At 43.7% G+C, this 23,167-nt stretch overlaps 1 protein-coding gene across 1 annotated transcript in view; it reads right to left on the bottom strand.

The window, feature by feature from the left end:
* Positions 1-23,167, bottom strand: part of TMC1 (transmembrane channel like 1) — a 79,474-nt gene that overhangs the window by 10,052 nt on the left and 46,255 nt on the right. The window contains exons 10-14 of the mRNA XM_045020251.1: positions 16,914-17,058; positions 14,627-14,821; positions 9,421-9,600; positions 8,561-8,713; positions 5,735-5,863 (exon numbers count right to left, since the gene is read on the bottom strand). Of these exons, the coding sequence (XP_044876186.1) occupies positions 5,735-5,863; positions 8,561-8,713; positions 9,421-9,600; positions 14,627-14,821; positions 16,914-17,058 (802 nt within the window). The remainder of the gene's footprint in view (positions 1-5,734; positions 5,864-8,560; positions 8,714-9,420; positions 9,601-14,626; positions 14,822-16,913; positions 17,059-23,167) is intronic.

The raw sequence follows: 23,167 nt of genomic DNA, 5'->3' as shown, positions 1-23,167 counted from the left end.
CCAGACAAGGCTACCAAAAAATCAAAGCGGCAAACGGACGCTACGGAGCCTGCCACCACTGCCCCACCAGTGACCATGGACTCTGACGATGGGACAGTGTCGACGGCCAGTTCCTCGGCGATGTTCGCGGACGGGGAAGATGAGGAAGGGTTTGTGGAGGACGAGGCAGGCGACAGCGCTTCCAACGCTGGTTTCCCCGACAGCCAGGATCTATTCATCACCGTCACGGAGATCCCCCAACAACCCTCCCCGGCCATTAACCCGGACCCTGAATCAGGGGAAGGAGCAGTCGGTAAGTGCTTTAACCATGTTAACTTTTATTCTTAATATAACAGGAATCTGAAGTGTGTGAGAAGGAGGTCTCTCTATATATGGTGATAGAACAGAAATCCTCCTGGGAGATCTCCACGAAGCTCTCCTTCCGTTAATCGATAAGCATCAGCAGGAGGTTTCTGGGGAGAGCTGCCTTATTGGGTGCTCCGTGATAGCACCCTTTTCCGCGCGAGGCTTTCATGCGGTATTCAGGGAGCATTGCCTCCCCGAGCACGGCTGCATAGGGCCCTGGTTTGTGCTGGCTTTCACGCAGCATGCGCTCTCTATCTCCTTCAGTGACCGTCCTCAGGGTGATCTCGCTCGGAGACTCCTGCATCTAATTAGGGGAATTACTGTAATGTTACGCCTGGTCCAAAGTATTTTTAAAAAATCTCCGGACAGACGGCATAGCAGAGACTCAGCACGCTGCTGCGTGACGAGCGTAACGGAAAGCCAAAGAATCAAATGGACGCTCATGGAGGGAGGGGGGACTGAGGATGCAAGGTATCCCACAGTTCCTGCTGTCTCCGAAAAGCATTTGCATTCTTGGCTGAACTCCAAATGCTTCTAGGGTCAAACACAGTGTCCGCGGTGGGTCAGGGCATAGCTCGGCAATTTATGCACCCCCCCCCCCCAGAAGTGAAAGGGAAAACAATCCTCTGTTGACTCTTTTACATGTCACCGTATCTTTACTGAATGCTGCAGATAGATGCGATGCTGCAGCACTCAACACCAATATCCTTGCTCCCCACCCCCGCCATGGGTGGCTGACGGTACAATATGACTGATATCCATCGTCATCATCAGCCTATTGGCACATGGGGCAGTGCAAAAGGACTGGTAACCATGCCGACTAGCATCTGTCAGGTCCCCCAATGTCAGGTGCACCTAATTTTTCATGGTAGATGGTGCAGTATGGTTGATAACCGTCTTCATCATAGCAACAGGGGGCTGAGCTTCATCAGCCCCCACCCTTCATGTGTAAAGAAAAGATTCAATTGCCCCTGGACTAGCAGCAGGATGCTGGGCTCCTCTCCTCCACACTCCTTAATGTCCTATCTGGACTATCATAGCAACTGGAGGCTGCATTCCACTCATTTCTCACTAACAAGTCACTGTGTCTTATTCCTGCATTCTTTATTACTTCATCACACAAGTGGGGGGACAATGCTATGGTAGCCCAGGAAGGCTGGGGGAAGAATGGAATGAACAGGTGGGGTTGTTGCAGGAGCACCCCCTGTGAATAGCGTACAGCTCATAATCTATGCAGGATCTGACACAGAGCAGCTGTGCTCTCTGGTTCTCTGATACAGTGGTTCTCTAGTACACTTGCCCATATTCTAGGCAGGACTGATTCTATTTTTAGATACCAAAAAGGAGGGATTGACTCAGGGAGTCATTCCCAATTTTGGTCGATTCCACACATTCGAATTAAGTTGATTCGAAATAGTCTTGTAGTGTAGACATACCCTTAGACTGTGATCAAGTCACCGTTAACCTTCTCTTTGATAAGCTAACGAGATTGCACTCCTTAAGCCTATTGCTAGAGGACGTTTTCCAATCCTTTCATCATTCTCATGGCTCTTCTCTAAACTCTTTCCAATTTATCAACAACCTTCTTGTATTGTGCACTCTAGAACTGGACATAGTATTCCAGTAATGGTCACCTTTGGGCACTTATCTAGGTATAAGTGTGTATGTATGTATTAGAGCTAGTCAGAAAATGTTTGGGGAGGGGCGCAACTAGGTGAAGGCTGGAAAAGGTTGCACAGGCACCATTAGGAAACACTATAACCTGTGTACTTGACTTTGCAACCTTAATGTTCTCTTAACATAGCTTTTTATATGAAATATACATGTCTATATATAGTGCTGTGATATGTATGTTGTTTAGATAGCCTTTGCTCTAAAGTAAAAGAATACTATTTTATGGATAAGTAAAGTGGATTTTAGTTTACTTCATACAGTATCAACAAAACTATCAGTTTACTACTGGTGATGATGGAAGAGGCAGAATGAACACAGCTTGATTTTTTTTTTCAAATTAAATCGTGTCAACGGGGTTGGCAGTGGGAAAATCGGGGGCAGATTCACCAGTAAATTCTGGCTGCTTTGTGTGCTCCAACAGCATCTGTAAACCTCGCTTAATTAGCTTGGATTTTGGCTGCTTTACATTACTAGGGCTGCACAAAGTATCTAGATTGCACTGGTGAATCTGGGCCCTTTACTTTTGACTTGTAAACTGAGCAAATCTCTTAAATGTGACCTTGAATTATCCATAGCTAGTTCATTTAGCTTCATCAACCAGTAAATGTATTAGTGGCACTTAGTGAATAATAATCAATAACAAAAATAAGGAATCCACTTACTCCCAAGGAAACGTTCCATAACTTTCATTAACATTTTATCAGAGCATCCCATTTGCTGGCTGCCCCAGGATCACTGACAATGCATATTCCCAGGCAAGCAATCAAGAGTGTGTGACTATCATGTCAAAGTGTAGCTGTGCATGGCAGGCCTGCTCAAGTGTAAAAGGGATGAGCCATGGTATTGCTCTTTTAGTCCACACACTTAATTAAAGCTCTTGTCCGTCCAACCTATGCTTTATTGAGTTATTTGTTATTCTTTTAACATACAAGAAGGTAGCTAAAAGCAATGGGGAAGCAAAAAATTGGGCAGTGGTATGAAATACTAACTGGAACAATTGAAATGCTAAATGGCTGACTAGAACTCCTGATTCAAGCATAAAAACTAGAAACTAAGGCCAGCCAGTTTAATACTTTATATCCAGTAAAGCCATGTCTGTACTATTCTGAGGGCTAAACGACATATTTTATGAGTCAGGGAAAGAGGGTGGGGGAGCATGGCCAAAGTCACTGGGTCAGGAGACATGATCTTTGGTAGGGTGCAACGGCTCCAGGGCATTGGGTGGAGCACAATGAGCAACAGGACTTGCTTCAAGTTGAGGGCCCATTCAGCAATGTACTTAAGCATACACCATTTTTAAGGGTGAGTTGCCCATTGACTTTAGTAAGATTATTCCCATGCTTAAAGTCATAGTTTGGCCTAAGCCTATATCACCTCATTGTCACTTGTTCTTAAACAGTACCTGTAACATCTTTCCCAGGAATCCGGGACAGCATTATATTTTGGGGTAATGATGATGATCTAACAAGTGACATTTCTTACTATTTGCATTTGGCCAGGCTTTAGAAACCACCAGGAAGCAAATTGGCATTTTTTTCATCTTTTTTTCTAAAGCCAACAATGACATTAGCATTTCCTGCAGAGAGTAATAAAGGTGTTCCTGCCACTCTGGTTCAGGGACTGTGATTATCATCCATGCAGCAAGATTTACAGTACATCTGCTCCCATGGCCTTTGGTAAAAGCAATATGCAGATGATACTCAGCTCTATATATCCTCCACATCAGACTCTGGCACCTCCCACCTTTCCCAGGGCTTCAGCGAGATAAGCACCTAGGTGAAGAGCAGCTGGCTGCTCTTAACACTGGGCAAATCAGAGAAGCAGTTTGTAGGAAGAAGGAAACAGGCCAAGCCTATAACATCACTCTAAATGGACGGCATCTGCTCTCCAATTATCAGAGTGGCATGAAGGCTTGGAGTAATTCTGGACATTTCACTGCTCCTGGGTCCCCTAATAGCCATAGTACCCAAAACACCTGTTGCTACCATTGGCCGGTGAGGAGTCTGTGCTCCTTTCTGTGCGATGTGAGATTGGCCACAATGACTCATGCGTTCCTCACCTCCAGGCTCAACTAACACAATGGCTGTGGTAAATCTGAAGACTGATGAAGCTCCAGCTGGTCCAACATGCAGCAGCCCATCTACTAAGTAGTACAGAGCAATGAGAGCACATCATTCCAGAGCTTCATAGAATCATAGAATATCAGGGTTGGAAGGGACCTCAGGAAGTCGGCGCACTGACTCCCTGTCCAACACTGAGTTTCATTTATGTGTCTGGCTTTGACATTACAGTGATTGTGCCTTGGTTATCTCAAGAACCGCCTTTCTCTTGAGACCAACCACAACAGCTCCATTTGTCAGGGGGGTGCTGGTGTTAACAGTGTTAAGGCTGAAACTTGCCACAGCAGAGTGCTTTCTCAGTGGCTGGCTCATAGCTATGGAACTCTTCCACCAGAAACTAGAATGGCAAGCACCTTGCACTAACTGTCCCTGAGTAATAGTCTGACTAAATAGCTCAGTGTCATTTTTTTCCCCTGAAGATAAATCTTAATATAATTAATAATAAATCCACGCATACTTTCATGACATAATATGAGGAGAGAGGGATGGATGAGGAATGAAAAGATATTAGTTTTACACACTGCATTCTATTTATTGTGTTGGTGTTAAATATTACCAGGATGGGTGCATTAGAAATACCAAGAAATTAACTGTGTAAGATAACTCTGTTTACACTTAACATTTTTCTATACTATGAGCCCTTTACCGGTACTGTATAGCTATACCTGTATACTATAACAGCAAAAGCACTCCTAGTGTTGGCACAGCTGATATCAGCAAAACTATGTTTTACAAGTGTACCCGCTCCCTGAACAAAGCAAGCTATATTGGTAAAAGCACAGTTTTGCTGGTATAACTGTATCTACACTAGGGGCTTTTGCAGGCATATCTAGTCAGACAGGGATCATAGCCACGACAAACATAGCTGTGCCAGAAGAAGTCTTTAGTGTAGACAGAGACTTAAGTTTACATCAAGTTCAACTCTGAATGCTTTCTATTGTTGAATACAACAAGGAGTCCGGTGGCACTTAAAGATTAACAGATATATTCGGGCATAAGCTTTCATGGGTTAAAAACCTCACTTCTTCAGATAGAAGGAAAGAACTGGCCTTAGAAAACATTCTACAGATTAAGGATGAAATCCTTGCTTCGTGGAAGTCCATGGGATTTTGCCAAAGACTTAAATGAAGCCACAGGCTTTCATTCTAGATATTCCAAATGCACCTGTCACCAAACAAATTGAGTCACTGATCTAATCAGGTGAATGTTATGTGATCATGATTAATCTTAATTAAAACAGTGTTCCAACTAAAACAATTTCTAACGTATCTAAAACCAGCCCTTCGATGCTTTTTCCCCATCCCACTGGCTGGCTTAGTCATTTAGAAACCATTTAAAGCCTGATTTACAGCTCACAGAAGCCTTTCCAGTGACTTCAGTAGGATATAGATTAGATCCTTTAAAATGGAAATGTGTATAAACAAAGCAAAGTAGCAGGAGAGGAGAAAAGATAATATTTAATGTTATTCAGGGATTTTGAAGCTGATGGGCCTTGTCTTCTCTAAACTTGGGATGCTCAAGATGAAAATACAAATCACTACCAACATGTCAAGTGATAATCTGACAATGGAATTAAAAGCGAGAGAGATACTTACAAATCCATACTCCAAGTCCCAGCACCAGCAGTAATTGAAAAACCTGACAAAGACGGCTCTCAGGAAATCCCCAATTATAATTGTGATGTATGTTGTCATAGTGTCAGAAATCGTCAGTCGCACAAATTCCTGTTGACGCAATGTTTTCTTTTAAGAGAATGTTTAGGCTAGTAATAAATAAATAATACTGGGAGACATCCCCAGATGTGCTCAACACATTTTAGAAGAAAGGGGAACTTTCTGCTCTTTTACTACCCCTACTGATCCCTGGGGCTTCCAGGGGCCAAATTGGCCCCCAGGATGTTAGAACAGTCCAAGGACTGCTGTAACATGGTGGATAACAGCCTGCTAAGTGACCATTACCAACTGGGCCTGCCAGAGTGTAATCCAATCCCCACCATGGAAAACCCCCTATTCTGGGAGGCAGAAGGGTTGCAACAGTGGAATTCTTCTGTAGATGATATCCTAAATCCCCTTTGCACCCCTGACACTAAGTGTTCAAACATGTAGGGTGGACCATCCTCTCTTCCTTCCCCTCAGTTCCCACAGTTGGAGAGGGAGAAAGATGGTAAAATCCCAACATAAACGTTTCTCCCTGCCCACATCCCTCTGGGAGGCCCCAGTAGATGCTTCATCACTTTTCAGGCCTCACCCCAGACCCATGGGCGCCAACTTATATGGGCTGGTGGAGCTAAAGCCCCAGGAATATTCAAAATCAGGGGCTCTGCTCCACCAATATTTGGAGCAAGGTTTCGCCCCTTTAAATCCCAGCCGCCCCCGGGAATCAGAGGGCTCTGGGCTGCCCGCTGCTGCGGGGAGCCCAGAGCCTTTTAAATCCCAGCCGCAGCCGGGAATCAGAGGGCTCTGGGCTGCCCGCTGCGGCGGGCAGCCCAGAGCCTTTTAAATCCCAGCCGCAGCCGGGAATCAGAGGGCTCTGGGCTGCCCGCGGTGGCGGAGAGCCCAGAGCCTTTTAAATCCCAGCCGCAGCCGGGAATCAGAGGGCTCTGGGCTGCCTGCAACCGTGGGGAGCCCAGAGCCTTTTAAATCCCAGCCGCGGACGGGAATCAGAGGGCTCTGGGCTGCCCGTGGCGGCGGGGAGCCCAGAGCCTTTTAAATCCCAGCCGCGGACGGGAATCAGAGGGCTCTGGGCTGCCCGCAGGGGCAGAGAGCCCAGAGCCCTTTGAATCCCAGCCGCGGCGGCTGGGATTTAAAGGGCTCAGGGCTCCCGGCGGCTGCCAGCAGCTCAGAGCCCTTTGAATCCCAGCCCCTGGCCGCTGATTGCCCCCTCCCCAGACCCCTACCCCAACTGCCCCCCAGGATCCCCACCCCCTATCTAAGCACCACTGGTCCTTGTCCCCCGTTACCCACTCCTGAGACAACTGCCCCTTGGGACTCCAGCCCCTATCTAAGCCTCCCTTCTCCTTGTCCCCAACTGCCCCCTCCTGAGACCCCACCCAACTTCCCCCCAGGACCCCACCCCCTACCTGTCCCCTGATAAACCCTCTGGACTCCCGTGCCTATCCAATTGCTGCCTGTCCCCTGACTGCCCCTCCGAACCTCTGCCCCATCCAACCCCCCCCTGCTCCTTGTCCCTTGACTGGCCCCTGGAACCCCCTACTCCTTCTCCAACCTTGTAATCTTGTGGCACTGACGCGTTGTAGCTTCATTTTATATCGGCTTACAGGGCGGGAGTGGGGGGGGCACCACCATTTTGGGCCCCACCAAAAATTATACAAACCTGCCGCCTATGCCCAGACCTACTCTTCCCTCAATTTTTGGTCCTATTATTGTGGTTTCCAGAAAGTCTGTTACTGTCGCTGATGGGTCTCAAATGCTGCTCAATTAAAATTTTTGTTCCTCTGAGGCACACAACAGATTGAGTTTCACAGCTTGTAATTCTGCACCAGTGCATCCAGCAGAGAGCCTGATAAACTGTTAGTATTTTCCAGGCTATCTGCCCCCTACTGGTGACATCTCCCGTGGAATTTTTAAAAGGACTGTAAGATTTCCCAGTGAAGATCCTGATTTCCATATAGGGAAATTGGCAGTGTGACAGAGCATCAAAAGCTAGGATTCAGTGGAGGATTCTGTCTCAGAGAGAGGAAAAAGCTGAAAGTTAAGAGAGAGAGATAAGACTTGGTCAAAAGGAGGAAAACAGGCTGCGGGAAGATCACAGAAGCCACATAGAACATGGCTAGCGAAGATGGATATGTATGTTCAACAGAATCAAACAGAACTGCTAGGTACACCCATCACTAAGCTGTGCTGCTTGAAACTGCCCACAGTCTTAAATTGCAACACTTGCACCTGTTCCATAAAATATGGTAAAATAACTTCTTAATGCAGTGATGGCTAGTCACGATTTTGTAAGACTTGCCTTGTTGAACTACACATTTTGTACTTTTTGCTACACTCATTTTGCTCTCACAAATTGGTCTTCGATGATCAAAATTCCAAGCAAAATGATGCTACTCATCTTCCACATGGTAAATCCATCACCTTTATTGAGTGCTAAATATGCTGTACAAGACGGAGAGAAAGACAAGAGAATAGAAAAATAGAGGAGAAAAGAAATGTTTCCAGGCATCATTACAAGCTATAGTCAATGTGTGGGGGCAAGGGGAACTGTGAGGGCCTAAGAGGATTCAAAAAAGGAATAAGTATTTCTCTGCCCATTAACTAAGGAGTGACATGGGACCCTGTCTTTCCCCAATCCCCAAGTCTTTTCCTACTTCAGAGAAATGCCAGGTGACAACAGAAACAAAGAGTGGTGCTGATTTAAAATCTTCAGAGAGATTCACTATTATCCTAAATAAATTGCATTACCTGCCCTACCATTGTTTCCCAACATGGCCCTCTAGGGACGTCTGCAGGATCCACCTGTATTGGAGGAGCAGTGGCATTTTCTGGTATTGTACCATTGTAAAGGCTGGCTTCCCATATTGTCATGTTATACTTCACTATCTTCTCTTCTTCCAGCTAGAAAAAGAAATCCCAAATAAACAGGAGATCAACTGTATGAACTTAACTTAGAGGTTCTCAATCTTTCCCATTCCTAGACCTTCCCAACCCGCTAGAATGTCCCTCCCTTATAAGTGGGATGGAACAATATGGGCATGGTGGCATGGTCACTGCTAGAGCTGGTTGTGGGGAGGTTGGGAAAAGTTACCTATCCTGTGAATTTCTTTGAGATTTTGGGGAAAAAAACCAAAACATCCTGAATCACGATGAAAAGTAAACATCTTGGAGAAAGAATTGCAAAACAAAAATGAAAAATAATTAGGTTTGCATCAATCAAAATGTTTTGTTTTGATTTTGACCATTTCTTTAAATTGTTTACTATAGCTTAATTTTCTTAACATCAAGTCAATTCAAATGAGAGATTTATGTTCTTGAAATTGTCAAAATGAAATATTTTAACAATTTCAGAATTTTTTTTTTTGAGTTGAGGAATTTGTTTAAAACAACTTTTTCCAATAAGTTTCAGGTTCAACAAATCAGCATTTTTCTGATGAAAAAATTTTTTTATTGAAAAATTCCTGCCCAGCTGTAGTCACAACCTCTTAACACCTGTTTGCTCTCCCTGTAGGTCACAGTCCCATCTTGGGAACCCTTGACTTCAGTCATTAGACATTTGAAAAAACACACACATTCAATGGTGATGGAAGACTTCCTGGTTAGCTTGCCTTGAGATTGATCTCATCCATCAGGGCAATGATGAATGTGTATAGATTGCCCAAGAAGAGAGCAAAGATGCGCCCCAGCTGCCATCTCAGGGCTATTCGAGGGTGGTAATTTTCCAGAGAACTGATTACATCAAATAAAGTTGGACAGAACATTCCCAAGAGAGACATGACCATGTTCACCTGCAAAGAATCACACAAGAAAAAGTTAGAGACGAGTCCTGGGCTTTTGCTCTTCCACTGCCATATTAGCTGGCATTTCAACCAGTACATAAACAAAACTTATTGTGGGAGTTCACATAAGATGTGTTTATGGGGGATGGAGGTGGGGAAAAATCAGCTGTAATCTACTGTAAATGGATATCTCTGTTTTTAAAGTTCTGAAAAAGATAATAAAACATTAGTTACTTTATTCTAAATGACACCTATTTTCAGGCCAAATTCTGTATCAGAGGGATCTGAGGGATTTTCCCATTTTCAATAATTTTTCATGTAATATCCACTCCTCTTGCATGTTAAGGCTAATAGACTGCCAAAGGGATCTGGGTTTAAACAAAGAGGTATTTTTAGAACAATGCACCACTAACTCAGTATCTGGACCATTATATGGCCCTTAAATTATCTGTAATTGATTGTCCACATTGCAGGTGCAAACCCAGCCTGTCCTCTCCTTTCTACCTTTTGTGATTAGCATTCTGTAGCTGCATTCACTTATCTATATAACTGTATGCAAGTGTATTGAGTTGAATGGTCCTAGAGCATAAAGATATCTGCTAATAATTTTGAAACTCAACATGGATTATACATTCCACAAACTGAATCTAATTCCATTTGGACTCATAAGGAGTTGGTTGCTGGACTGCAGGTGAAATAGATTTTTATTCTTTTGTTTGATTTTTCCAGATATCTTGGGGCTGCCCTGAAATTAACCTCTTCTGTGCCCACTCTTGCCAAAACTTAAACAGAATGTAATACATTTACAACATCCTAATGACAAAGGGTAGAAAGCTGAGGTTACACTTCTGTTTGCACATGTAATGTGATGCCAGAAAGGGACTACGCAGGCAAGAAAAATTACCCTCTTGCATTTGCAACTACAGAGCACTGGTGTCTCATAGAGTTTCATCAGTGGAAACAGTGTAAGAAATAAATGGCATTTCTATTTGCTGCTTTTCTATTTTTGGATTTTAATGAGTGCTAATTACTGGATTTTCATATTTATAGACAACCAGTAGCATATTCTGTATGGGGCTTGTAGCACCATGTAATCTCTCTGAATAGCTGGAGGTTTTATGATAATAGAAATTCAAAGCTGTTTCCTATAAATATAGAAAGGTGTTTAATTATCACTATTTAAACAACTAATTCTAACATAAAGAAATCACACTTACTTTTTGTTTGTTCAGTTTTAACAAGTATGCAGCTGCCATCCCTTGCAGCTTCTGGCTTTATAATTGAAGAAGGTGGAATCTGTTTACCACTGTGTACTATTAATTTAACAGATGATTGTTCTTAGGTGCCTACCTATTTGGTATACCTAAATTTGATAGAAATCCTGAACATTGGTTCTTATGGTTTTGCATTATTGTGAGGTGTCCTTACTTTTTATTGGTGATGTTGCTGTTGAACAAAACAGGCATGTTGATAACAATAGACTATCCAAGAAAATTTCAGAAGTGCTTAAGAAACTTTACACTCCTCTGAGTCAGTACGGAATCAATGAACTAATCTCTATAGATAGAGAAATACATGCAACCACAGGTGATAGGTAGATTGGAATTACTATATTGGATCAGATTGGTGGCCAGTCTTGTCCAGCAACGTGTCTCTGACAGTGTCTAGCACCTGATGCGCCAAAGGAGGGTGTAAGCAGCTCCCCAATAGGCAGTTACAGAATAATCCGGCACCCAACGGAATCTCATCGTAACCACTAATAATCTGAGGTTGGTTTAAACCCTGAAGTATGAGGATTTATATCCCTTCCAAAATTCTTCCCTCTTTTTAGTGTTTATTATCATAACCGTGTGCTCTTGTTAATCACATAGATGTCCAATCCCTCTTTTTAAATTATGCTAAATCTGCTAAATCAAAATCTTTGCTAAATGTCATTCTGAGGCAATGAGTTCCACATTCCAATTGTGTTCTATGTGAAAAAGTTTTTTTTTGTCAATTTTGAATTTGCCACCTTTCAATTCCATTGATTTTTCCCTTGTTTCTCTATTATGAGATGGGGTAAACAAACAGAAGTGTCTGAACTTCCTTCTCTCTACCATCCATTATTTTAAATACTTTTATCATGCCCCCATTTATTAACCTCTTTTCTACAGTAAAATATCCCATTCTTTTCAATCTCTTTGCATGTCAGTGTTTTTCCACGCCCCGTCATTCTGGTTTCCTGTCTCTGAACCTCCTCTTATTCTGCAACATCCTTCTAGCTAATTGCAATCGTCAATGAAACACAGCCATTTGTGGGATGGAAGGTGTAAGTCATAAAACAATACACAGAAACACTATGACTGTTTAAGTCAGAAAGTGAAGAATATGGTGGGCAATTGAAAATGCAAAAAGAGATTTAGGTAGGCAGAATGTAATTGTTCACCAAAATGTAAAAATTAAAAAAAAAGCCCTCTCTAGCGTTCTGGAAAATGCCAACTTTTTCAAGTAAATTTCTTTGAATTGTTTTCCCATTTTTTTTCATTGAAATTCATAATTTCATTGAAAACTTTCTTCAAAAACTCAAATTTAGCTACATCTAATATATATTTATGAAGAGAGCAAGGATTCACCCTGGACATTTGCTCTGCTTCAGGATAAGATACTGGGCAGATTCTCCCTTATTGTTCACACCGATATTACATTGGGGTAACTGCAGTAGTTTAAGTGGAATTACACTGGCATAACAATAATGTAATGTAGTGGAAAATCAGGTGTTCCATTCCTAGAGGTGCATGTGCACGAGTGAATTAACCCTGATACCCACCCCCTCCCATATTCCGCTTCTTCATAGCTGCTGGATTTTTGCCAATCATTAAAAATTGGCAAAGAGCAGGAAGTAAACTTCAAAAGTAATGTCTACCCTATGGAGCTGGGATTGTAGGTACACACGGAACAATAATAACCAGATACCCTCTAACTAATGTGAAAACTGTAGCTCCAAACACATCCTTTCCCCTAACTGAGAAGTTAGCTATTCTAGTGAGCAACCCTTTCCATGGCACTTTAAGGTCTAGAAAGTAACAGCTGCACAAGCAGCTCTGAGTTTCCCACTGCTAAAGGAGGTTATGAATCTTGTAAGTAGTGCTGTGACTGCAGTGAAGTCTAAACACAAGCTCCCAGCATCGTAAATCATGCCAGCAATGAATATTGAATGTTGATTGCTTGCTGTTTAAATTATAAGTTTAAGAATAAACAGTTTAGTAAATATAAATCACTCTTTCCATTCTTGCTGAATGCAATAGTAATAGCCTTGTCTACTACTGAAGGCAGTAATAAAGCTCTATTTTTCATGTATTTTCAAATAATGTAACAATTTTTTAACAATTAATTAAGAGGAAGATTTATACTTTATAGTAGCAAAACCTTGAGATGTCTAGAATTAAAACTGAATGTTGACATAGCGATACCTTAAATATAAATGCAGTGATCTACTCTATCCCCACTGCTGGTAGCTCTTAAAAAAGTTGGAAGGTATTTTTTTGCAAAAATCCATTGTGTTTGAGCTTGCAAGATCTTAAATGTAAAATCTATTTTTTGCTGCTGGAAAGACTTTTAATATAATAAGACCTCCTTCTCTTTCAAGTGTTATTAATTACTGTGCTTTGGCTGAATCAGTCTGTCTTCCCACAAGTTCTTTATGCTTTTGTTATATGCCCTTTGTTAAGTAGTTTTATTGCTTAGGTAGTATGGACACTCTGCAAGTACATAAGATAAAGACAAACAGATAGAAAGAGAGAATTTATGGATGTAAATTTTCTTCCCATTACCTATTTTCTACCAAATAATAACACTTAGCTTTTATAAAGGGCTTTGCATCAGTGGATAGCCAAGCACTTAACGAAGGAGGTAAGGATTATTATCCCCATTTTACCAATGGAAAAACTGAGGCACAAAGCGGTAAAGTAACATCACCCACCAGGCCATTGACAGAACCGGGAGTAGATCCCAAGTCTACTGAATTTCAGTCCACTGCACTATCCACTAGGCGACATAGTTCATCACTCCTTAATCACCCCTTGCTCTGAAAATTCTCCCAATGGAGTCAGTGAGAGGTTTGCTGTAATAAGGTACTAACCCTTCTTAATAAATCATAGTTTACAGTTCCTTGCTAGGTCAGGGGCTGGTTTGTGAATGTGACCTGTGAGTTAAGCCAGACAACATTAAGTAGAGTAAATGCTATAGAGCACCGACTGATGCTCTTCCCTTTTTGTGGCAGAACAAGAATTTTGCCTCAGCTACCTGTAACGAAATCTGTTATTTTAATCTCACATACACCAGTGTAAATCAGGAGTAACAGCAAAGACAGTGGAGTTACACCAATATAGAATCAGTGTAAGCAAGAGGACAATCCGGCCCAAAGTCTTTTATTTGGTCTGTGCTGTGCGGGAGTGTCCTACATTTGTCAGACCCAGACCTGTGTGTGTGTATGTTTGTGAATGTTACATGTCATGTTTAACCAAAGACTTAATGGAACTCTCCTATGTCCTTGAATTTACTTTCATTTTGCTTGAAACTGTGATTTATGACTTCTCTCTTTGCTTGTATTTACCTGCAGGAACCAATAACAAAGGCTTAAAACAGAAATGTTAGTGTTAATATTCAACCCCATCCATCTTTCTGGCTAATCCACACAATGCCATTAACAGGCTGTATTAATAAAGTAGGTGAAGCCCTGTCACTAGTTGCTTTGAATGTGTACAAGAAATTAGAGAGGTTTAGGCATGGAGGAAGAGGAGTTTATAGTCAGGGCTGGAATTGAAGTGAGGGAGCTCAGTGTGAAAAGCTATTTTAAAAAGCAAAACAAAACATGACTGTCTTAATGAATATGGGAAACAGAGAAAAGAAAGGGAACCCCCTTGTTACACATTTACCATCCAAGCCCTAATTAGAAGACTACCAGAAAAAAAGAACCATGGACAGCAGAGCAGAGAGCAAGAGAGAGAGAACCGTGGCTTCAAACCACATCTATTTCATAACATGTACTGGGACTAACTTCATTTCTCTCCCACCAGCCATAGTTATCCAGGCCCTCCAGGGCAAACTTCTGGGATCTCCTCACAACAAAATAGATGAGGTAACCACTCCCGGCCAGTGTGCACAGGGCCAGGAAGTTAGCAAGAACTCTCAGGAATCGTGTTAGGTGAATGTTTTCTTCTTTTCGGTTCTCCTGCTCCTCCAAAATAGCTTCCTGCACTTATTGGAAACAAAAGTGTAGCTGTAAGTGAGCAGCATTAAAAGCATCAGGCTCTATATTGTCTGTGCAGCTACTAGATAACAGAGTCTTTTTAAATGAGTTGTGATGAATGGACTTTACCCCTGGGCATCAGGTTTCTTAAGAAGGTGACATTGTATCAAAATCTCTGTTGGAGCTGTGGGACATTGCTGGATTTGGCTTGCATGGGTATCGTCAGGCTCATTTTCTATGGCTTTGTCCCCATTGAGTTTCATTTTGAGTTTCTCTTACATCTGAACTCACATGCCAAAGCTGTGATTCAAAACAAAGCCAGCACTGACTATGAATTCACAAGGTGCTGTGAGTTGGGAGACCCAGAAGGATAAGTGTATGACCAGTTGTCAGAAATCTTTTTGCTAAGGAACTGGGAAACTTGAAAAATGTGTGTCTCTGGAGACAGCAAGGTTTCATTTTGAGGGTCTGCAATTCAGGGGGACTGAGAAGGGTTTCTGTATAGGAACCCCAGACTAGACCAAGGCTGGATGATTTCAGATTTTGAAATGAAACGTTTGCACAACATTACTCTGTGTAGAGTGCAGATGAATTTATGGGCTCTTGAGTAACTAACCCTACCTCCACCCCTTCCTAGCTTCATCAGCAGAAAGAGCTCACACTGTCACCAAGAGGTCCTTGTGGAGCGGGAGTTTAGTTACAGCTTCTTACTTCACTGTACATAAATGTATCGATTGCCCAGTAGGGCAGCTGGATTACTGCCTTCTAATAGCTCGATGTGGCTCTGCTTGGGTGGAGCCCTGACCCCACTGAAGTCAATGGCAAAACTCTTGCTGAGCTCAGTGAGGCCAGGAATTCACCCTTTGACTGTTCAGTTCCCGGCCTGTTCATAGAAATGAAGGTAGGATGGTTGCACCATGGGATATCCATCAAGCACTTTACTCTCTCTCTCAAGTGATTTTCACTATTTTCATGCCAGATCCTGGCTGCCCCCGCGTAGGTATAGGAGAATGTGAGGAGAGGACACAGACACACCTTCACAGCCCTCTAACCCCCATGGGAATCTGCACAAAGAGCCACTGTTGGTTGAGCGCCTTGGGCCTTATTCTCCACCCACAGGACCTGAGTAACTTCCAGTGAAATTACTTGTATCCTTGCATGGGGGAGAGAGGCCCTTTATGCATAAGGTGGGGGGGATTATTAGCACCCTGGGTAGTACTCCAGAAAGCACAAGGGATGTGGCTGGCTGCGTAGTGTGGAATTAGTGGCACTCTTGTTCCTCTAATTCCTTAACACAGCCCTAGCCTCCTGCACTCTCCACACCAGCAATGGAGGAGAGTGCATGCTGCATCTCCCAAATGAAGTGCATGGTAAAAGCAGCTCCTGAATGTCCTAAGGTGCCTGTCTCAGCACTCGAGAGGCAGAATGCCTCCAGCCAATGCGGCTGTTGCACTACCCCTCACACACACACACATGAGCACGCCAGAGATTACTGAAGTCACCAGACAGTTCTAAATCTAGAGTCCAGTCAGTGAATGTGCTGTATTGCACAGGGAACTGGGCTGTGTTTCCCTGTTCACTTGAAAATAAAACATTTGTTGTTGTGAGAAAACACGAAGTGACCTTTTTTTATCTTTCTGAGATGCAGGTGTGGTGTCAAACTTCTGAATCAGTTTTTTTTTGACATGCCAAATGGGCCCTTGTGGCAATGACATTGCTGTCTAATGATATCTCTTCAGAGTAGCAAGAGAATATGACAGTGTCAGTGCTGCAAAATGTCACCAGCATTTTTCAAACAAAACATTTTTTTAAATAAAAGCACCATAGAAACTGGAAGCAAGGAAAGGTGAGGAGAAGAAGAAAAACATGTTTTTCACAGGAATAATTTTGCAAGTACATGGACAGCAATCCCATAAAACACAGCCGTTGCTACTAGTATTGCTTACCTGCAGTCCTAGAAGGAGAGAGCAAGTGAGATACCACAATGCCTAGTTCCACTCTCATCCTGATTTTACAGCGATATATTTCCATTGACTGACTGACTCTGGTGTGAAGGGAGAATCAGGTTCTCTTTCTCTAGTGAGCTATATCTTACCTTAAAGCTTGTTGTGATTGAGGCAAACTTATTATCTGCTGTTTCAGGATTGCCGATCAGGTAATCCCAGCTAGTGAACATTTTCCAGCTGAAATTAAAACTTGTATCATCCCCACCACCTTCCTCATTTGCATTCCTTGCCATTCTGTAAAGGCCAAAAAGATGTACAAAGAAACTAGGGTTAAAAAGAAGCAGCTGGCTCTGTTAAGTGATTTAGATTTTCAAACATTCCTGATGTCATATAATATTTCATGTCATCCCAAATCCAAGAAATACACTCCAATCCCATGATGATGAAGAAATGATGGATAGAGCATATCCAGTGAAGTCCATTCATTTTCTCACAATATAATTTCTTATTTTTTTCTTCAGTAGCACACTGAAGAAATTCAGTTGGTGAGAAACTCAGCAGGAAACAAGATATCGAGAGAGGACTAAGTTATCTTAAACAGAAACCTATAGAACACACTACAATGCTGCTGATCAGATCCTAGGAGTGACAAAGAGAAAAATAAAGTATAATAACTAGCCAGGAAAAAACCTGGTTGCACCGAATAAACAAATTACAAATGCTGCTTTCTTTTATGCTGCTAGTCTGTTATGTGCTTATAACTGGATTTATAATAGCATTCACCAATATCAAATTATTTCTTCAGTGGCTTGACTTCACCTTGGACTGCTAACTTCCCTATTTCAAGGTATTATCAGCCTTGTAATGTTGATGGTCAGGTTGCTGTAGATTGTATTACTTAATTCAGCTCATAAAGCACAAGGAAAGGAGTACATTACTAGGGAAAGATAAATTTGGCCTTGGACACTTCATTAATTTCATGCTCAGGGAAAAACAATTTCTATTGTAAGGTTATGCTGTGGAGCAGAATCATATTATTAGAAATAAACAATGTGAACCACAAAACTCCTAAGATACACAAGAAAACATATATGCATTAACCCAGGTAATTGTGTCTGCTATACAGCATTCCTGCTTTCTCATCCGTGGGGATGGCGTTGTCTCTGGCAGCTGAGCTGGTGTGGAGTTGATACCGTGGGTAGGAGTGGTGGAAGATACGAACAGCACAAAGGGCTTCTGAGTGGGCCTTGTGAAGCTTCTGCCCTGCTGCTGCTCTGAATCCTCTCACAACATCTCATTTGCCCCAATTCCCAAAAAGAAAGTTGGTGAACAACTCAGAGTTTGGGGTGTATGTAAGCTGGAAGGATTTGGTCTAACATGCAGTTGGCCAAAGTACCATGGGAATTTGGATACTAAAATGCACATTTTGTGTGTGCAATTACTGTTTTGTATCTATATGCATTATATTACATGTGAGTTTAGGCAGCTAATTTTGAGTCTGTTACCATAAATGTATCTGAGGCACAGATTTCTCAGTGTACTGTCTCTGCTGGTCATTTGAAGTTGCATGAAAATAACCTGTTGTGAATATTTCTTCTGACACCTCTTGTCCTCATAATCCCCTTCTCTTTTGGAAATCATCTGGGAAAATACTCTCCAGTATTATGTTCCACAAGCATTTAAAGAATATGGAAACACGGCATGGTCATTATTAAAGCAAGCAGCAACTAGATAGGGGATATATATACCCACTGTTTACCATTACAGAGAAGAAAAAGAGGAATGAGGGAAGGCACAATAGTCTCCTCAAATCCAACAGCTTCCTTGTGTCAATTTCTTGACCCTACCATACCTACCTTTCTGTAATTTGTTTCCTGACCATCCAATCCAGATGGAGCATTCTTGTATGGAGACAGGGGGCCCAGAGAGTAACATGTAGCTTCTGGGCCTGGGTGAATGCCCAGACTCTTGTAGGATGCCCCAAGAACTGCAGAAAGCACCTATGGGTTTCAGAATAGTTGTAGGTATGGGCAGCCACACCTCCTGCCCACTCCTTGGACAGGCAAATCTGGCCTCAACTGCATGATGCACTGGAAACTCCTTAAGAGTTTGAAGCTAAAATTATCTCAAATATGTGATTTCTGCAACCTTAAGGCTGCGGATTTTTCCACTCAGTGAGTGAGGGAGTTGCTGATTTGTAAGCTAACTCAAAATGGTTTCTATAAATGTAATAGTCAACTCCTCTCTCTCTCTCTTTTCTCTGCCCTCAACCATCAGCAAAAACAACAACAATCCTAATGGCACTAGGTTTTAACTTCTGTGCTTATTGTATTGCAATGAAAAAATGGCCTTAAGCAGAAGATTATATAGGGTTACCTAAATGTGGATTAGCACTAGTATCTGTGGCAAGATGGAAATTTAGCACATATGGTATATGCTTCCCCAAGGATATTCCCTTTGTTTTGGCCTCAGAGATTCTGTGTTATAAGGATTCTTTTTTCTGGTTGACAGCCACTCAAATATAATTCCCTGAGAGGATTCAGTGAGAAGAATCTTCTAATCTTCAGGGATATACCATCAAAGAAACATTTTTAAAAGCTGTTCTAGGTCAAAAACTATGCCTGCTGCATCAAAATGTTTTGTTCTTTCTCCAAACACACACATTATTTTAAACAAAAAGAATGAGGCCATTTTTTTTGTCTGGGAATGCTGCTTACCTTATCTAAGAAACCATGTATTGTTTGAGTTAATCTAATGCTTGTGAAAGTGAAAAACAAACAACCTGATACAGTACATGAAGGATTTGTGTGAGTTTCTGCTACCCAGCTGCACTAGAGCGCCAGATAATCCTGACTTGAGATGTTCTGACTTTTCCGATCCTGAGCTTGTTCTAAAGAAACACTTCAGTATGCTTGTTTAGTTATTGTTGTTTCTTACGGTATGTCTACACTATGAAATTAGGTCGATTTAATATAAGTTGATTTTTTTAGAAATCGATTTGATACAGTCGATTGTGTGTGTCCCCACTTAAGACCATTAAAACCATTAACTCGGCGGAGTGCGTCCACAGTACCAAGGCTAGCGTCGACTTTCGGAGCGTTGCACTGTGGGTAGCTATCCCACAGTTCCCGCAGTCTCCACCGCCCATTGGAATTCTGGGTTGAGCTCCCAATGCCTGATGGGGCAAAAACATTGTCACAGGTGGTTCTGGGTACATGTTGTCAGCCCCCTGCCCCCCATGAAAACAATGGTAAAAAATCGTTTCTTGCCTTTTTTCCTGGGTTACTCATGCAGACGACGTACCGCGGCAAGCATGGAGCCCTCTCAGCTCACTGTCACCGTACGTCTTCTGGGTGCTGCTGGCAGATGCGGTACTGCAGTGCTACACAGCAGCAGCTCCTTGCCTTTGCAAGTTAGCAAAGACAGGTAGCAGCCGTATGTGTCTGCTGCTGTCTCCTGGTTCCTCCTGGCCGGCCTCAGTGAGGTCAGTCGGGGGCTCCTGGGCAGACATGGGTGCTCCTGGCCGGCCTCGGTGAGGTCAGTCGGGGGCTCCTGGGCAGACATGGGTGCTCCTGGCCGGCCTCGGTGAGGTCAGTCGGGGGCTCCTGGGCAGACATGGGTGCTCCTGGCCGGCCTCGGTGAGGTCAGTCGGGGGCTCCTGGGCAGACATAGGTGCTCCTGGCCGGCCTCGGTGAGGTCGGTTGAGGGCGCCTGGACATAAATGGGAGTGACTCCAGGTCATTCCCTTCTTTAAGTTTCATCTAATGGAGATTCAGTCCTGCCTGGAATATCAGGCAAGCCTACCAAAGAACCAGAGAGGCAAACAGCCCCTCCGGGTCAGAGCCCCAGACATCCTGCTTCTATGATGAGCTGCATGCCATTCTAGGGCTACAACTACCCCACCCCCGTGCTTCCCTCCTCTCCCACCCCTCCCAGGCTACCTTGGCAGTTATCCCCCCATTTGTGTGAAGAATTAATAAAGAATGCATGAATTTGAAACAATGACTTTATTGCCTCTGCAAGTGGAGATAAAAGGGGGGAGGGGAGGGCGGTTGGCTTACAGGGAAATAGAGTGAACCACCATTCTGCACTTGCTCAGCCTATAGTTGAACTGCTCCTTACTACTGTCCAGGCTTCATGAGCCATGGGAGCAAGGGGCAGGCTGGGGTAGGTGTGACCGCACGGTGCTGCCGACTGGAAGAGCAGCCTGAGGCAGAAGCCTCCAGCTGCCATGATATTCCAGGCAGGACTGAATCTCCATGAGATGGAACTTAAAGAAAAGAATGACCTGGAGTCATTCCCATCTTTGTCCAGGCGCCCCCAACCAGCCTAACTGAGGTCGGCCAGGAGCACCCATGGGGGGACGACGACGACGGCTAGCAGTAGTATGTCGTCTGCATGGGTAACCCAGGAAAAAAGACGAGAAATGATTTTTTGCCATTGCTTTCACCGGGGGGGGGAGAAGGTTTGACAACATGTACCCAGAACCACCCGCAACAATGTTTTTGCCCCATCAGGCATTAGGAGCACAACCCAGAATTCCAATGGGCAGAGACTGTGGGAACAGTACAGTAAGCCAACCCTGTAAGCCATATTGTCAGTCACCCCGTCCCTCAGTGACAGCAACAGTTGAGAATCGTTTTGTGCCTTTTTTCCGTGCAGACGCTATACCATAGCAAGCATGGAGGCGGCTCAGATCATTGAGGCAGTTATGAGCACTGTAAACACCACGCGCATTATCCTGCAGTGTATGCAGCACCAGAACCTGCAAAAGCAGGCGAGGAGGAGACAGGAGCATGGTGACAAGAGTGATGAGGACATGGACACAGACTTCTCTCAAATCACGAGCCCTGGCAATTTGGCCATCCTGGTGGCAATGGGGCAGGCTCACGCCATGGAATGCCAATTCTGGGCCCAGGAAAGATGCACAGACTGGTGGGACCACATAGTGTTGCACGTCTGGGATAATTTCCAGTGGCTGCGAAACGTTCGCATGCGTAAGGGCACTTTCATGGAACTTTGTGACTTGCTTTCCCCTGCCCTGAAGTGTAAGAATACCAAGATGAGAGCAGCCCTCACAATTCACAAGCGAGTGCCAATAGCCCTCTGGAAGCTTCCAACGCCAGACAGCTACTGGTCAGTCGGGAATCAATTCGGAGTGGGCAAATCTACTGTGGGGACTGCTGTGATCCAAGTACCCAATGTGATCACTGAGCTGCTGATATCAAGGGTAGTGACTCTGGGAAATGTGCAGGTCATAGTGGATGGCTTTGCTGCAATGGGATTCCCTAACTGTGGTGGGGTGATAGACGGAATGCGTATCCCTATCTTGGCACCGGACCACCAAGCCAGCGAGTATATAAACCGAAAGGGGTACTTTTAAATGGTGCTGCAAGCACTGGTGGATCACAAGGGACATTTCACCAACATCAATGTGGTATGGCCGGGAAAGATACATGACGCTTGCAACTTCAGGAACTCTGGTCTGTTTGAACAGCTGTTTGAACTTTCCAGACCAGAAAATAACCATTGGGGATGTTGAAATGCCTATAGTTATCCTTGGGGACCCAGCCTACCCCTTAATACCATGGCTCATGAAGCCATACACAGGCACCCTGGACAGTAGACAGTAGCTGTTCAACTATAGGCTGAGTAAGTGCAGAATGGTGGTAGAATGTACCTTTGGACATTTAAAAGCGCTCTGGAACAGTTTACTGACTCAGTTAGACCTCAGCGAAACCAATATTCCCATAGTTATTACTGCTTGCTGTGTGCTCCACAATCTCTGTGAGAGTAAGGGGGAGATGTTTATGGCGGGGTGGGAGGTTGAGGCAAACACCTGGCCTCTGATTACGTGCAGACAGACACCAGGGCAGTTAGAAGAGCGCAGCAGGGTGTGCTGCACATCAGAGAAGCTTTGAAAACCAGTTTCATGACTGGCCAGGCTACGGTGTGAAAGTTCTGTTTTGTTTCAACTTGATGAAAACCCATTCCCTTTGTTCACTCTACTTCCCTGTAAGCCCAAAGCCCTCCCCTCCCCACTTTGATCATCACTTGCAGATGCAATAAAGTCATTACTGTTTCAAATTCATGCATTCTTTATTAATTTGTCACACAAATAGGGGGATAACTGCCAAGGTAGCCCGGGATGGGTAGGGGAGGAGGAAAGCACCAGGTGGGGTGGTGGAGGGGGGAGGAGGGAAGGATAAGGCCACACTGCACTTCAAAACTTATTTATTGAATGCCAGCTTTCTGTTGCTTGGGCAGTCCTCTGGGGTGGAGTGGTTGGGTCCCTGGAGGCCCCCCACCACCACCACCATGTTGGGTGAGAAGGCTATGGAACTTGGGGAGGAGGGCGGTTGGTTACACAGGGGCTGCAGCAGCAGTCTGTGCTCCTGCTGCC

The sequence above is a fragment of the Mauremys mutica genome, chromosome 6 (assembly GCF_020497125.1).
Source record: "Mauremys mutica isolate MM-2020 ecotype Southern chromosome 6, ASM2049712v1, whole genome shotgun sequence".
Lineage (NCBI taxonomy): Eukaryota > Metazoa > Chordata > Testudines > Geoemydidae > Mauremys > Mauremys mutica.
The sequence above is the reverse complement of the archived record's forward strand: the minus strand, read 5'-3'. Positions and strand labels throughout refer to the sequence as shown.